Source organism: Semicossyphus pulcher, unplaced genomic scaffold, assembly GCF_022749685.1.
Source record: "Semicossyphus pulcher isolate SPU_LCO1_2020_fin unplaced genomic scaffold, fSemPul1.0.p SCAF_8, whole genome shotgun sequence".
Taxonomy (NCBI): Eukaryota; Metazoa; Chordata; class Actinopteri; order Labriformes; family Labridae; genus Semicossyphus; species Semicossyphus pulcher.
In genome coordinates this window covers 31,435,350-31,453,397 of record NW_027211759.1, presented here as the reverse complement: position 1 = coordinate 31,453,397, position 18,048 = coordinate 31,435,350, and the positions used below count along the sequence as shown (strand labels likewise).

Genomic DNA, 18,048 nt, shown 5'->3' with positions numbered 1-18,048 from the left:
CTCCAGTGCCTGAGATCTGACTCATTCCAGAAGCTTTATAAAAGTTTAAATCTCCTCATTAAATCCACTGCATGCCCATTGCTTGCATTACAAGCTGAACCAACTCTCACAGTTAGTAATGGACCTGAAGTAAAAGGGCATACAGTAGATTTAGCACTGCTGTAAAACGAATCAATATACAGTGTGAATTATGCTTCCATCGCTTTGCGTCTAGTACTTTAATGTCTGTCACACTTGCTCCGTTGCTGTGTAAAGACTATGATAGATTGTCAATGTTCAGAAGCTGGCAGTCTTTCCAGCAATAAGAAGAAATAACCACTTTGAGTGGAAAAGTTGTCCATGTATCATGTTTATTCAAGCTTGGCTGGCGGTAAGCACAGCCCTCTGTACACCTCAGCAGAATGTGTGCTGAGCTAGAAAGTCAAAGGTTATGTTCTCAGAAAACATCAGAAAATAGTGCTGATACAGAAAATGTAGGATAGCTCACTAATATAACAGATGACTTCAGCTTTTAAGCTTTTAAGCCTTCACCTAACTCCTGCTGTATGTCGTATGTGTGTGTCTGTGTGTGTGTTTTCTCCTTAGGTCCTGACACTTACCTGGAAGGAATAGACTACATAAAGTGTCAGTACGAGAGCAAGAACAAGTCAACCAACAAAGAGGTTTACTCCCATGTGACCTGCGCTACAGACACCAACAACATCCAGTTTGTCTTCGATGCTGTCACTGATGTCATCATAGCAAATAACCTGCGGGGGTGTGGCCTGTACTGATGAGTCTTTAAACATTAGCCAGTAGATTAAGGGGGTGTGACTTGTATTTACGTACAGTATGTGTTACCTGATTGTACAGCATTAGTAATGTGGTTCATATCAGTGATGTCATTTTCTGATAGTTAAGTATGAGCAATGGGCTGTGTCAGTGATGTCACCATTCTGCTTTAACATGAGGCTGGCCATTGGTCCAGCTGAACTCCTCATTAATGAAATGACTGGTTGAGTGGTCAGTTTGTTGATTCATGAGACTTCTTTCAATGTCTTTTTTTACTTCCTCCAAAAGCAAATTTTAGTAACACTGTCTGTGTGTTTGTTTGTACATAATCTTTTTATCTCTTGCTGGTGTGCTGCAGAAACTCAACAAGGATTCAAGGTTCCTGAGACTTGTTTTATACAGTAGTGCCTTACTCAGAGAACTAGGCTGAGTGCAAATTAGTTGCAGTAATCTAAGCAGTTGATCCAGTTGAACCACTTCTCTGCCCACAACTACTTCTCATGATAATAATTTAAACTTTATTCGCCACTCTGCCTTGCCTTAGACCTATGCCTTAGGACCGATGTGAAACTGAGTTTAAATTGTAGGTCTGTCATTTAGCTAGTCTTACTCTCAGTTCCATCACAAAGATGTGTCAGACTGTTATTTTCAGAGCATGCCTGGCATAATAAGAAGAAATTGATCATTCATTATTTTATATGTGATGTTTTTATCTAGTATATTCATGATCTGATCACAGCCCTGCTCAGATGCATGCTGGCTGAACATAGTGTCCGACTGCATTAGTATTCAATAAATGAATGAGACATTTTTAACTTAAATCATCTTGTAAAAAAATATAGAAAAAAATTACCAATAATTGTTAAATTGGTAAATAAAGTAAACCATAACTTCTTATTATAAGTGTGTAAATTATTTTTACAAGAAAATGTCGTTCTAAAAAAGGCGCTGTAATAATTATTAATGAAGTTGATAATGATAATGTTGATAATCCCTTTTTTCTGTATTCATAGGATGATGTAGTTATGAAGATGTGTCTAGTTATAATAATGTCTTATTCATTGGTTAAATATTTCCCACTTTGTACTACTGTACTGTTTAAGATAGCGTGACACCTTGCTTTTTATTAGGATCCAACGAGTAGGACAAATTCAAAACAGCCTCAGTGTCAGTCCAGCGATGAGCCTGTGGGAGCAGAGAGATTATCATTGTCCACAATATTTAATGTAACAAGATCAAAGGTAATCTTACTTATGAAACATGACTATTATTTAGGTTTAGTAGTTGGGCTGTTAAAGGCCCATTATGTCCAACTTAAAAGCCCTGACTGACTGGTTGTATCAAAAAGGACACAGTGGTGGAGTCTTGAGATGCTCATTGCTCATGCTGTAAAAAACATTTGCCAAAATGAATCTATAACCACAAACCTATTTTGGCTTTTATAAGACACATTTTTGAAAACATTATTTGATTAGATATTTTATATTATGTGTTGTCATGTGAATGAAGCGTAAACATGATTATTAGCAGCTGAATAACTTTGTTGAATACTCTGTGGCTGCTGCAGTCATGGTTGGAGGATTTGTTGGAGGACTCGATATAGCAGAACTGATCGTTGTGTTTCCATGTTGCAAAGGAACAGAGTCATAAATGAGATCATTAGAAATCCCTTTGGCCTTGAATCCATCTCATGAATCCATCTCTTCTGGGTCACTACAGAAGAATGAAACGTGAAATTGTCTTTTGATCAAATTTAGAAGATTTATATTTCTTTGTTTTTTTCCTGTTTGCCTTTATTTTATAGTTTATATTAATTGGGAGGGAGTTGCTGTCCTGTGCTGTTTATTCTGCCATCATCCTTCTTTCTGCGGTACAACCTCAGGTCATATTTTAGGATTGATTTTCCGTCCTCTCGTGTTGCAGCACGCTAAGGTCCACTATAAAATCACTTTCAATGAAGAGCTACAAGAGGTAGTGTTCTGACTCAACCACACAATTCTCAGATAATGCTTTAAAGGAAGCATTGATTTTAAAGGGCCCTGGGGCCACATCCATTGTGTGGGGCTGCACAGTGTAATATCCCAACTGTCCACCACTCTGCCTTAATAAGCCAGCGGTGAGGTTTGAAAGATTTTGTGCTGGTGAATACATAAGGTCCTCTGGGACTACAATGTCAACCTTGTGCCTTTTGTTGTAGCCCTGATGTTTTGCTTTCTGCTGAGCGGGTTCAGTCTCGATGCTCGTCGTCCCAGAGCTGCTGCAGGATCTCTGATGTAGTGCACAGCTTAGTGATGTGTGCACTTTGTGGGAACACTTAAAATCTTCAAGTTCTACAAAAGCCAAAGAGATGCATTTAATACCAGACAAATATGATCAGCTCCAGACTTCTCTGTATAAGCAACAGTTTACAGCAGCACATAGAGGCTGAGCTTTGTTTGTTTGTGGGACCGAGCTGAGTGTTTACAGCTTTAGTGCTATGAGTGCTCCTGGCAAACAGAGGCAGGGAGCTTCTTTATTTATTTATGAGCAGGGCATTTTCTTTATTCCACTCTTCCCTCGACACTCATACAGCGAGGGCGAGCCTGCACCCTGCGACTTTTTATCAACAGGTAGATGACATCATCGGCTCCCCCTGACGCAACTGTGCCAACTTTTCTTATTAAGAGACAGAGAGCTGCCTACAGCTGTTGATCAGCATGCTTTTGTGTTTGTTTGTTTGTCTGTGTACCTTGTGTATTTTCATTAGTGTGTTTACTGATCGTATAAAGTTACCTACATGTGTGTCTGTTCGTCGTACAGTCAGCGCATGTGTGCGTGAATGTGTGTCTAAATGATGACATGATACACATTACATCTGATAGATCTGCAGACTATGAGTATAGTGGTTGAGTCGGTTTATGCTGATTATTTACCCAGAATGCACTTGTCTAACCTTTCCACACATACACCCTTAACAAACACATGTAGACTCACATGCACGAAAGACACAAACACACCCTTGGGACGTCAAAAAGTCACAACTCCTGAACTTGCCGGTGCCAAATACGACCACAATATTACCAAAGAGGCTCAGATGTTTTTGTTCTAACGTGAAACATACATGACGCTTGAGGCTTTAAGTCTATAATAATCTCCTCTGACTTAAAGTAAAATGATTTTGCTGCATTCGGTTCTATTATTGTTAGTTTCAGGAAGTGCATTGCCTTTGGAAATATGACTTTAACTTACATTAAAAGAACATGTACAAGTCTTTCCACATGAAAGACTTCCTAAATCCTACATTTACACTGTGCATTGAAGCTTTCCCCTTTTTTAATACATATCATGCACGTTAATATGCATATTTCTGTAAATTGTATAAAAGCCAAACTTATAAATATTTCACATTGTCATGTTCAAAACAAAAACAAAGCAAACAATTCCTATTATTTTCACTTTTGCACTGCAGTCGAATCATGCCCCAGTTACAGGATTTTTTTCTTTTGTCTGCCTGTATCCCCTGCCACAGTAGAAGTGTTCTAATGTGTGTTTGAATCAGCATTCGTTGTATGAATAATTTAGTTTAGCACCATTGATGCAGGGCAGGACGCTGCTGAAGACATTGCTGTTATTATTAAAGTTAGGCCACCCCTCGCCTAAATTGTTTTTCAACACATATATGCCCCTGTTTTTATGCCTAAAAGCCCGAAGAGCAGTAGACATGAGTTGTGGAACAACAAGCCTGAGAAAGTTCCATCCACAGTAACTTAGTAAGCTCCACTTCACATTGAGATGAAAGGAAATGCCTACATTTATGTTTGCCCTCAGGGTGGCAGAGGCAGCATACTGCTGGAGCTTTTTCTTCCAACGTCTTTCATGTCTGTGTTAACCTCAGGCGGCACACACAGAGCGGGATGTATCCATGTTCCTGCTCTGCAGATTCTTTAGTGGCATACTAAATCAGTCATATCAGATATAATATATATAATTAGCCCTTAATTTATTCACAATACAATACAATCTATCGCTGCATTAGCAGGGACTCATCTAATCGACCATTACTGTATTTTTCCATATTCATTTAAAATAAATGTCTGTTAACTCACTGTCGCCGAATGAGGTAACACAATCGAGATTGAGCCTATGGCCCACTGATGAAAGCCTTTGCATTTTCAGTATTACAGACTGGGTGTCTGGTGAGACTTTCATGGAAAAAATCACAAGCGGCGCCCAGTTAGTGACGCGTTTTCCATCACCCATTTGGTATAGTATAGAAATCCCCCTGCAGACACTTGAGATGTCGTCTCTACTGTTACTGTTGTTGTCACAAAGTTATTATCATTGTGTAATAATGTAGCAACACTTGCAGATTGATATGTCATTCTGCCCTGCATTACCACACTAAAATATTGCCCCAACAACAACACACACGTTAATTATGATGACACTTCAGTAAGTAATTTTTTGAAGGTAAATGAAAACAAGTGGTGTGCTGCATCAGAAAGTAGCAGCAGAAAAATGTGTCTACACATATTTAGAGAGGTGGATTACATGCAGGGTAGACTACTCATTGAATAAGAGAGTAGCTGGCAAGCTCACTGTTAAAACGCAAACAACACACACACTTCCATCAATAAAGAGTCATTATAGACGGTAAAAGAGGCTCGCAGAGCTAACTAAATGACAGTCACCCAGCTAAGCCAACTGCCTCTCAGTTAGCCAGTTAGCTTGGTCATAAATGGGACACTGAGTTAACACAACTTACTTAAAAGACGTATTTGTATCACACAAGTTTGTCTATTTAGTGGAGCAGTTTATTCTTACTCGACTTGTGTTTATCCTTTGTGTATGTTCATCCCTCTCTCGCCCCCCTCTATATATCTAATAGGCTACAGCTACTGGTAGTTAATAAGATGGAGACAGGAAGTATACTGTATGTGTGTATTTGTGCTCTTTACAACATGCCCATGCTGCTCATGTATTACATACAAACTACAAAGAACCAGTGAGAAATTACATCAGCAGGCAAGGCAGAGAAGATGATGGGTAATGTAGTTTATGTAATAATAGAGATTTGTGGGTAATGTAGTGTTTGGCCATGCTATAGAGAAGGTATTGAGGTGGCTGGCTCTGATGTGAATAATACTATCAGAGGTTCATTCAGGTCTTTGTTGTTCTGGGCTGCAGGTGGTGGCACAAAAGAAATGTTGCCTTGTGCCAATTCAATGCCTTATCATTATGAACTATGTCTGAAACCCCACAATAATGCACAAATGAGGAATTTTTGTGCCAAATGTTTCCTATGTTAGATGAGCTCCTGTTTTGCCTTTTTGCTGAATTATTGATGCTTTAATAAGAGTTTGCCTGTAAATGCTTTGAAGCTTTAGTCTGCTCAGTTCCCACTCAAAGCAGCCGATTGATTAAATTAGTATTTCAGCCTCTGTAGAACCAGGAGATTGTGCTATTCTGCTGGACTGGGAGAGGATCAGAAAGCCGCAGGGCACATGGCCGTAATGAACTTGTGTAGCATAAAGGCAGCAGAGTATATGCTGGTAAAAGTCAGTGCACTTCTCATCCTCTCAGCCCTCTGCTGCTGCCTTCAACCCCGCGATGGCCACATCATTTAATCCCTCTGTTAAAGTCAACAAACAGCGGTCTGTTCTGTACAGATCACCTGCAGCAAAATCTACAAACCTGTGTGTGTGTGTGTGTGTGTGTGTGTGTGTGTGTGTGTGTGTGTGTGTGTGTGTGTTTGTGTGTTTGTGTGTTTGTGTGTTTGTGTGTGTGTGTGTGTGTGCGCGAGTGTATTTTACTGAGCACTGTAGGTAAAATGTATCTGCTGTATCTCCCTCACTGCTGTGATAATTTATTGAGAGTTGTATTTATACCTAAGAAAAATGTCAATAAAGCACACATGAGTAACATGATCTGTGTGATTATTGTTATGACCTAATTATTTTGTGTGCGCGCGTGTGTATGTGTGTGTGCATTTGCAGAATATTTGAATGGAAATAGTTTGTTTATTGTTGTTTTTCTCCTTTCCTCTCACTTCCTCTCTGTTTTCTCAAACTGTGATTATTTATTGAAACGTTAGAAACTTTGTAAATGAACACTGCTGCTGTTTCTTGTCGCTTTTCATGTGCTTGTGTACTTGTGTGAGACACAAGAAACACTCCTCCGTCGATGTCTTTGTCACTGCATATTATGCGTTCAGAATGTGATGTAATTAAAGATGCACAAGCAATAAAGACGTTTTATCCCGCTGATGTCTTTATCTCCCCCGTCTCCTCTCCTCTCTCTCTAAGTAAAGATTTAATTGGAAGGAGAGATACGGGTGTGTTATTAGTTCTCTCTTGAAATCTTTTGGCTCATTTATGTCAAGTTTCAACTTAAGATTGGCCATAACAGTGACAATCTTTGCTCTGTGTTCCTTCTGGAGTCTTTCACAGTGTAAATGTTCTTAATTTGTGGTAACTCTAACTTTCCCCTTCTCTCTTCTTCTCTTTTCCTTCATCCATTCACTTTTCTACCCACCTGCTTGTCTATCCCTGATCTTTTCATGTTCCCGTTCCTATCATCTCCGTTCAAACCTCATGCTTTCCTTTTACATATATTATTTTCATCAAATCGTATCCCCTACTTTTTTATTCATCTTTGCTCTTATACTTTTTCCATCTTTCCATCCATTCCTTCTCCTTCTCCTCTCCAGAATCGCATGCACGAGTCTCTGATGCTGTTCGACTCCATCTGCAACAACAAGTTCTTCATCGACACCTCCATCATCCTCTTCCTCAACAAAAAGGATCTGTTTGCAGAGAAGATCAAGAAGTCTGCGCTGAGCATCTGCTTCCCCGAATACACAGGTATTCAAAGAAACGTGTCAATTTTTTCTAAAACTCTAGGTGAGAAATAGCAGCTCTCAAAATATGTAAGTGCAAGAAAACCTGACAGGTGAAAGAAATTGATTTCCTAGAGAACAAAATAAGCTGTGAACTAGTGAAACTGAATCCAATTACACAGGACAGAAAAAGAGCCAAATATAGCTTAACTTGACTGATCAGCTTGTTCGGCTTTGAGGCAAACAGCTGTGCTATTTTAGCTGAGGAAAGATTGTTACATGCTCCTCATCTGTAGACGTGCACCTAAAAAGACGAGTAAAAGTAAGATTCAGAAAATATACCTTATTTTTAAAATATGCTTCTTTGCTTTCGTGTTGAACTTCAGATGGGATGATTGATACCACTCTCATGCCTGTATGTTAAATATGTAGCTGGGGGCAGCTGTGGCTCAGTGGAAGAGTCAGTCGACCTTCAGTTAGAAGGTTGGTGGTTCGATCCCCAGCTCCCTCAGTCTACATGTTGAAGTGTCCTTGGACAGCACACTGCACCTCAGGTTGCTCCCGGTGTGCATGGCATAAGTACTGATTGACAGTTGAGCACTTTGCATAGCAGCCTCTGCAATCAGTGTGTGAATATGTGTGTGAATGGATGAATGTGACAGCTTTGAGCAGCTTTGAGTGGTTGCAAGTAGGGATGCACCAATACCCATACCAGTATCGGGTACCGCACCCGAATACCACTTTATGGCTTGATGTTAGCCTCCCGTTAGTTGAGCAGGTAGGCGGAAATGAAATGTGCTTTTAAAGTCATTGTGAGAACTGTAATGATTTTATTAAGTACTCATATCGGTACTCGGTATCGGCAAGTACCCAAATGTAAGTTCTTGTACTTGGACTGAAAAGAAGCAGTATCGGTGCATCCCTAGTTGCAAGACTAGAGAAGAGGTGTATAAGTGCAGTCCATTTACGATTTAGCAAGCAATGGGTTAGCTTAGCTTGATATAATAACTTGAATCATGAGAGAACAGCTAGCCTGGCTCTTTCAAAATTTCCACCTGCTATTACGGCTAACGTTTACAATTATAGATGTTTTAGCTTATCTCGTATATTTGATGCATACAAAAACAGCACTTTCTTAAAGTAGTAACACACAAACCCCATAAAAAGCCAATGTGTATTTTTTTACGTTATTTTTATGTTATTACTGACATTTATTGGTGCTGGTAGGTGTATTTAGTTACCTGTGCACAGCTGTTTCCCCCGTCTTGTTTCTCTGCTAAGCTAAGCTCACTGGCTGTTGCTTCACATTTACGTTACAGACATGAGTGCCATCAGTCCTCTCTAAAGAGGTGTTTCCAAAATATTGAATTGCACCTAAAAAATATTTTCATGGAAGCATGTTTCCTTAAATGTCCAACCCATAACTTTAATTCAAATCTTACCATATGTTATAAACCTGCCTAAAGCCAAAATGAAGATGCTGAGTATGAAGTGATATACAAGAAGTGAATATGGGTGAAAAGAGATGACATAAAAGTATGAAGGAACACCAGCTGTCAGATCCTAATGTGTTTCCCAGCAGTAAGATAGCTCTCTTAAAGCCGTTCCATGTCTGTAACTACTGTTTAACTACTGCTTGTTGTACTTCAGGAGCTGCAAGGACCAATCTTGACATTTACTGTCACTGAGGCGTAAACCATTCTGAGTAGTTAGGTGTTTTTAATCAAAGCAGCTGTTTACAGCTTTGAGTCAGTTTGAATAATCAGGACTTTGCAGCAGAGATAGAAAAAAGAAAATAACTAAATGTTTCATGTCGCCTGTTTAAAGGACTATGGAACCTTCATTTGGAAGGAGCAATTTACATGATTATTTATTTGCCTGTTTTTAAATGAAAGTAGAGAAGGAGTGAAAGGAGACGAGAGATGAACAAGTAGAGAGGGGAGGCATGCCAGAGGCTGAAATAGAAGCTGAGTGGGGGAGGATAAAGGAGACAGAGTTCTTCATGGGGAGGTGAGAGTCAGATGTAGTCGTGGCAGTGAAAAGGAAGGATTGTAAGTCAGAGAGCAGGAGACGGTCACGCTTGGTCAGCCAAGAGTAGAAGAAGAGAGGAGATGGCAGGTGAGAGCTGTCTCCTGCTCTCTTCACACATGCAGCTCTTTAAAGTCAATCCTAATCGTTTCTGTCTCTCTTGCTTAACTTATTTCTGCTAATCTGGTTCATAATCTAAGTAAGTCGATCTGACAGGTTCCATCTCTTTCCCGCTCCCTCGTCACATCCTCCCTTACCCTTCGCAGAGTCTCTAAGAATAACATTCGTAAATCCTCCCTTCTGTTGGGTGCAACCACAAACCAACTGAAGAACTCTGAGGGCTGTTTTATAAATGAGAGGACAGAAGTGCTACTTCAGAAATTACAAGTGGTTTTGCTCTTAAAACAGTCATAGGATTTCTGATATATAGATATAATGCAGGCTGAAGTAATGCAGTAGAGGCAGATATATGATGACTGAACGTAATTCTATTGACCTGCTGTTTGTATTCTCACGTGTGGATCTGCACAATCCGACACATCCCCACTTCCAGTCTGGACAAGAAGTAAGAAATGAAATAAAAATGACAGGGTCTAAGCAATTGTTGCTAAAAAGCTGAAAGACATTAAATTGGTTGTTAACTTAGACCCCTGTGCCACCTAAATTACCTAACAAATTTTATTTAAAGTCAGTATATTGCCATGGCAGTAACATGGTGATATTAATTAGGGTTGGTGAGGCATCCAAGTTACAGTACATAATCTTCAGCATGTGAACATGCAGGCGCAAAAAAACTCATATAATACTCATAAAACACATATACACACATGCTGTGAATCCCTCAGGGCAGAAAAACAGGAGCAGATTTTAGAGAGTACCCAGGGAATATTCACTCATTCACTCAATTCCCAGCGGACAACGACTCAGGGAGTTGGCATTTTAAAAATTCTGAGAATTGTTTCATCTCTGCTTCTCTCCGTCTCTCCAGGACCCAATACCTATGAGGACGCAGCAGCTTACATCCAAGCACAGTTTGAGAGCAAGAACCGCTCTCCAAATAAGGAAATCTACTGTCACATGACATGCGCCACGGATACAGGAAACATCCAGGTGGTGTTTGACGCCGTGACCGACATCATCATCGCCAACAACCTCCGAGGGTGTGGCTTGTACTGAGCCCACCCACACACCCCGTAATGTCCTCCCCCTTTGTCCCCTCCTCTCTCTCACCCTTCCTGTCCTCCTCCCCCCTCCTCGCCCCTGTTCCTTTGACACTGCTGTGGAAATGATGATGGTGATGATGACGATGATGATTCTGCTGATTATTTAAAGAAAAAAGAAGAAAAATGCAACTAGGTACATATTAATAATGAGGATAATTTTAAAAAATAGGCATACGTATATATAAATATATATATATAATGTTTTTAGTTCTTGTCTCTTCTCCTTTCGCTCCGACTTCTCCTCCCGATGTTCTTTGGCCGGCTGCCAATCAAACAAAGTGTTTGAGTAGAAAACATGAAACCCTGCAGCCTTGGAAACTTCTTGAACAAAGTCAATGAAAGCCTCCTGGTCTCTCTTTTCTTTCTCAGCCGTGTCTTCTGTTGTTAACAAAAACAAACCTGTACTTTTTTTTATTACTATGAATATGACTTCTGTTTTATTTTTGTTGATCGTGTGTATATTTATTACATGAGTATCAGTCTGTACACTGATTTTGATTCACATTTTGCCTCACCTTGACACCTTTATTTGTGTATTATTTTGTTTCTTTTTGCTATAGTAGTGATTATGTAATAATTTTGCGGAAATGTTAAAATGTCGATAGCACTAAAAAAAACAGACAGGTCAACGCAAACCTTAAAAAAAACCTCGACCTGCTGAAACTGACAACAGCGATTTTAACATTAGTCTTTTGTTTACATTAGTGGAGACATTTTACGATGTTTGTTGTCAATTTCCTTTTCTGTTTTTGAATATCTTTGTTTCGTATGGTTTTACTCCCCACATCGGGTTTTCATGGACAGGAAGTGAGGCTTCCTGTTTCCCCTGCCCGGCCTTAGCCTTCAGCCAACCGTCTATCATGGCCGAGCCTGAGAGCCAATAGGAAATGTGCTAAATGTCCTTTCAGTGCCATGTAACAGAGGTACTGTACTGTAGATAGCTACGCTTTTAGAAGCAAGTACACAACGTTATAACTCTACCTTCCTCACTGTTATAACCTTAGACCTACTAACATTCTCCATGTCAGGAAACGCACTCCTGCTTTAATCATGGTTGATTAATTTATTAATTTATTTATTGATTGATCGCCTGTCCTACACACTCTCTCTCTCTCTCTCTCTCTCTCTCTCTCTCTCTCTCTCTCTCTCTCTCTCTCTCTCTCTCTCTGTTTTCATTTACACGCCACCACCATGCCTTTACTTCTCTCACCTCCATCTGTCTCTCTTTCTTTTTGCCTTCTTTTTGCATGGCGCTCTTGCGTCCTGATTTCAGGGTCAAAGGGCCCCTCCTTTCTGTCCAACCCTTCTCTCCCCTCCCTCCTTCCGTCTACCCCCTCTCCTTCTCTTCCTCCTAAAGCCCTGACACAGATAGCATGAGATACTCAAGCCTTTGTATAAAGAGAGCTGTTAATTCATAAAAAAAAGCTTCACACAGATACTGTTGAGATAATAATCTTTAAAAAATCCTTTTAATAAAAATGGCAAAAGGTGAATAAAAAACGATCGAATAAAAATACTAAAAAAAAAAAGCTAAGAGGACAGACAGCAGCTACAGAGGGAGAGAGGTGATTGGTTCCTGAATGGGACAGGGCGGGGTCAATAAAGAACAAGTCAAAGAGTTGAAAGGTGAAGTGGGAGTGTAGATCTTGGAATTCATGCCGTGACGTAGAATTCAATAATTGATAAAACCAGTGAACGTGGGTATTACTACAACATCAACAACAGTGACGATCCTGTAATATTCTCAGAAGATAATCTTTCTTGTGCTTTGTAGCTACGAAACATTTTTTCTCTATATCTCCCTTTTTTAAAATAAAGACATGTTTTGCAAAGGGTTCCTGTTTGACAGCGAGCTGATTTGGAACCTCGACGATCTCGGACTGACCCCGTGTTGTTGTAATGCTCTGAACTGTGCCCCACCCTCCTCTCTGTTTACCGTTTTGCCTGTTTCCCTGCATTAGAACCGTGTCCTCACGTTAGCCTGACTCAGAACGATTAAATATAATATTATAACAATATCTATTTTTTATTATTTCAGAAAAAAAACAAAACCACTTTTTTTGGGGAGAGCACGTTTCTCGCTGCGTCCGCTAGTTAGGGACGCCGCATGTTCACACATCAACGCTGTATAAAGTCATGCTCCTTTCTTCTTCTTCTTCTCTGTCTCTTTTCAGTTTGACACACACCTTCCAGGTCTACAATGAAAAGCACAGTTCTTACTTCTCACACACACACTTGCTCACACACACACACACAATAAGTAGATTTGGAAATTTGTTATCTCTTCATACCTAATCTATGTTACCCCTCATCGATCTATCTATCCATCTATCTATATAGACCTCTTACTTGCCCTTTTGATTTCTAGTTTTTAAAAGAGAAAACAAACTGTGTATAATGACATGATATACCTGTTTCTTTGCATTCTGTTCCTGTTTTCTTCATTATTTCTTGGATTTTTTTCACCTCCTCTATGTTCTGTTCTTTACCCAGTGAATGCTTTTTTCTGTGCAGCTTTTTTTCTCTCTCTCTCTCTCTCCCTCTACTCCTCTTTAGTGAATGGTTGTTATTTCATGTGGGATGTCCGTGCTGGAAAAACCAATCGAATGTAGTGTTTACATTAAAAAGCCACTGTTTTCATGACTACAAAAAGATCTTTCCGTCTCTGAGTCATTTAGTATCACAGTGTCTGTGTTTCTACATTCCTGCTCCCATGCAGTGTCATGATGTCAGTCAGATTGAGTATGTGGATATGTGTGACATCTGCAGGCTTAAAGCGAATGCTGACAAATATTGAGATATATGATAAAAAGAAAAATTTCAGTGTAGAAAATGTCGAAGGAAAATATATTTATAAAGTTATCTTAAATGTGACTTTGTTTGGAAGATGCTAGTGTCTCAAATGCTAGAGGAAGTACAAACACCTGGTGAGGTGCGTAGTTAGACAGCTCACCTGAGGTAAAAGCTTGTCAGCAGAAATGAGTTTTGATAAGTTGGAAATAAAGACAGTACCTTTGCAAAAAACAAAACCAGCTTTGGATTATTATTGGTACGCACTGTGACATCTCAGAGACACTCCTAATAATCTCCTCTAATTGAATTTTAGGAAGCTCTTGCTGTACACAGCTGATCTTATACACAGCAGCAGGTGCTCGATACTCCTGCAGAGACAGAGGGAGATAATAGATTATCTCAGGAGGCAAAACTAACACATGAGGTCATAAAATATATCAGCTGACCCCAGTGACTGTGCAGCAACAACAATTTTAATCTCCAGAAAACTTGTTCAGAGATAATACAGCCCATTGTTTCACCTCAGCTCTTGCAGCATCATTAATGTGCACTGGGTGTTTTCAAAGTGCAAATATCTGCTATTTCATAACAGTAACGGATGACTTTTGTTTTCTGATTATTGTTTAAAAGTCTCATGCTCTTTTTAAAGCCATCTGAAATAGTCTAAATAACCCAGAGGTTTCACTGTGCTGAGCAATTGTTAATGCATGCTACTCATCAGTTGTGACACCATTTCCCTCACCACTATTACTGCTCATTGGAGAGGCAGCTTTCAAAGTTAATATCCAAGCTCACAGAGATGTAATGCTAACTATGTATGTCATGGGACAACAAGGTTAGTCTGTTGGCCCACCTCTTGATGAATATTTGTCATATTTGTTAGAGAGACTTATGGGTCCCAAGCGAAGATATGTCTTAACCTTTTTCCTCCAGCAACCCCATGACTTTTACATTTTGTGTTTTAAGGAAAATATCTCTACAATGTTCAGATAGATTCCTTTAAAAGTCTGCACAGGGTGATCTTTAATAACTGCAGTGGTTACTGTGACTTTACATCTGCCATCCTGAGGTCAAAGTTTCTATTTGTCCTCTACTTTGGCTTACAACCAAATACTCAGGATGTAATCAGAGAGTTGGATACGATACAGCCACTCAGCCTCGCTGCCAATGTGTCCATGTCCAAGTAAAACAACAAATAAATTCCCCTGCAGGCCCAAAAAACATTTTTTTCTCGTAGAAAGACCTGATTATAAAAGACATCTCTGTAAAACCCGGCAGCTTGAACAGGTAACAAGCTCAACTATTACTCTTTCATGAATTTTAAAGGTAATGGGCAAAGCATGACCAGCAGGAAAATCTAACAGCCTATGCAGTGGGCACACACTATGAGGCACACACCCCAGAGCTAGACAACATATCTGGCTTATGCAATCAGCGAGCAATTCTCCCTCAAGTGAGTGGGAGCTTTCTTTTGGTCCGCTTTCAAGTAGTTAAAATACATCGGTGCCAAAAACCTGCAAAACTGATGACATTCCCATCAGACTCAGTCGCACTTTGTGTGTAATGTTAATCATCAGAGGTTGGCATGTTAATACACGACATGAGGAACGTGATCAAGGAAAACATTACCTGCTTTTGAAACACCAGCATTTTTGCAAGCATGCTCATGTTAGCATTTAACTCACTGCTCTGTTGCTAGCCTGACTGTAGATGCTAATATTAACTGCTTCGTAACCAACACTTTATTATGTTAAAGGTTGATGTAGCTTTAAAAGATCTAATGGACTTTTGAAGTGCACAGATTTGTCATTTATAACTAGCCTTGTGGTAAGGTTTTGATTAGCCTTTGTTGTTAGAGTACTCATCTCGAAGATTTCAGTTTCGTTCTCTTTGGCAGCATCTATGGCAATAAACAGTAATTGCAGGAGCACACTTAGCTTTCCTTTTCAGACTGTTTCCTTCATCTGAGCATCAAATTTGTTTCTTTTTCTTTGGATTTTCACTTATTTTTGTTATTTTTGAAGTTGTATCTGTAGTCATCGATCTTTTTTTTGCCATAGCCATGTAAGATTACTGTTTACTCGCAACACTTACAGAGAGCGGAAAAGCAGCCGCTTAGCTCCGCCTACCCTCTCTGGCCGACCAACCACTGCTGGCTGATGGAAAACGCGTCACTAACTGGGCGCAGCTTGTGATTTTTTTCGAAAAAATTGCACCAGAGACCCAGTCTTTAATAATACTATATACTGTAAATACAAAGGCTTTCATCAGTGGGCCATAGGCTCAATCACCATTCTGTTACCTCACTTGGCAAAGATAGTGACTTAACAGACATTTATTTAAATGAAAATCTTCGAGATTATTACTTTAAGTCTGATTGCTCATGTGGTTTACCTCTGCATTAGTAGTACAGCTCTATAAAGAGTCCTTTTGCTCTTTTAACTATTGTCACAATGACATGGATGCAGTATGAGATATTTATGACACTTGTAGGAGCAGTATGAAGTCCTAGGAAATGGAGTAGCAAGATCAAGTTGCTTTGGTTCAAATATCAGTCCCTCCTACACACACATACGCACAAACATGTCTCACATATGATAACAGAGAGACACAAACATGTTGCTTCCTGTCCTCCCCTCAGTTGACCCCACTGGGAGGAAGTTCTGAAGTGAGTTGACATATTTGAAATGAACAAACTATTTTTTTATCCCGCTCTCATACCTTCAAAGTCTCACTCACTCTCTCTCAAATACTGGAGAACTCTAAAACACTGAAGCAAAGCATAGAGGCTCCATTAAGCCAAGAAGAGTGTGTGTTACTATCCGTTTGTTTTACACTATAAAGAGTCCTTATTCTCACACACACTGTCAGGAAATTTAATTTCCTGACTCATCCTTCTGTGCTGATAATGCAGGCTATATATCTGTCTCTCAGTGCAAACACATTTCAAATGGAGCCAGGGGAGTGATACTGCACATATTGTAGACCCTATACCGACTTCACCAGATAACTCACACACTCTGGACTCATGCAGAAGTGTATTTCATCTGTACTGCTGGTCCTATTGACGTGAAACATCACGCACACAGAGATCAGAAAGAGCCCCGTCATGGCAGATAGAATAGTAAATGTGAGCTGGAGTGATAGGAGGCAGAGAGAGAGGTAGTGTCAGACAGTATTCATTCACACATGAAGAGAGAGTGCAGGGGAGAGAATAGTCTTTCATCCTCTGTGCTGTGGCAGTAGCTGTAAGGAACAGGCTGGTTCACTGAGTTCAAGCATCATACAGAGAGAGGAGGAGAGAGGCTGGGCAGATGGAGAGAGCCGTCAGACGGCAACAGAGAGGGAGGAGGGTGAACACAGAGAGAGGGGAGGAAGGGGTGTACAGAAGGAAAGCTCTGAATCTTATCTACTCAACTCACTCTAATTACTAAAAATCATTCAGGAACCCCCCTCCACCTCCTAGGTCCATCCTTCTTTCTCTTTGGGCCCAATAATTTAACCCTTATCTGGTTTGTTTGTTGGATTCACATTAGCTCTTGTATCACAGTAATGACTGTTTGCAGGGTCCACATGATGTAATGCATAGTAACAGTAAAAATCAACAGCTTACATTTGCATAATGACAATGAGAATACATAATCATTATGAGCATTACCATTGTTATGGCATGATATAATGATCACCATTATTACAAGTATTATTGATGTATGAATCTCCACAAATTGAACCAAATTACATTGCTGTCAGTTTTCATAACTGCAATTAAATGGTAATGGCAAATGGACTGTACCTATAGAGCGCTTTTACACTACATGTGACATTCACACACTATTGGCAGAGGCATTCATCTTTCATCTCAGTCACACACCGTTGGCTAGGCCACCGGGAGCAATTTGGGGTTCAGTCTTGCCCAAGGACACTTCAACATGTAGACTGAGGGAGAAGGGGATCGAACCACCAACCTTCTGATTGAAAGACGAGCGACTCTACCACTGAGCCACAGCCACTCCTTTATTCCGCTGTAGACAGGTGTCTTTCCTGCTTGTGTAACCGTCTTCCAAAACAACATAATTTAAAATTATGATTTCTGAACCTGGCCCAACTTTTTCAGCAAAACAATGCTGCAACATCCAGTCCAATCCACCAGTCAAATGCTCAAATTCACATTACTCTTTGTAACCTAAGTATGATTTTTCTGGTGTTTACCTCTTCTTTTGAGTGTTTTCCATCCAAGTTCTCTTAGCATAGCATGAACAGCAAGCAGGGCAAGACAACCAGTTTTGTTTAGTCCAAAGGTAACTCAATTATTAAAATGCTGTATCTTATTATTGTAATCAGGTCCAAAATAGTACATTTTGAAATTTAGATCTGTATTGTCTCATGGCTGTTCCATGCTGAAACAATTTGTTCATA

At 39.8% G+C, this 18,048-nt stretch overlaps 1 protein-coding gene across 2 annotated transcripts in view; it reads left to right on the top strand.

Moving 5' to 3' along the window:
• The window catches only part of gnao1a (guanine nucleotide binding protein (G protein), alpha activating activity polypeptide O, a), a 97,936-nt gene extending 84,445 nt beyond the window's left edge, over window positions 1-13,491 (top strand). The window contains exons 7-8 of one of the 2 annotated variants that reach the window (XM_069685857.1): window positions 7,460-7,613; window positions 10,605-13,491. In XM_069685857.1, coding sequence (XP_069541958.1) covers window positions 7,460-7,613; window positions 10,605-10,792 — 342 coding nt within the window. In that variant the 3' untranslated portion in view covers window positions 10,793-13,491. Of the gene's footprint in view, window positions 1-585; window positions 6,648-7,459; window positions 7,614-10,604 lie in introns of those variants that run through there. The other variant, XM_069685856.1, reaches the window with a different exon arrangement.
• The last annotated feature ends 4,557 nt before the right edge of the window (window positions 13,492-18,048 follow it).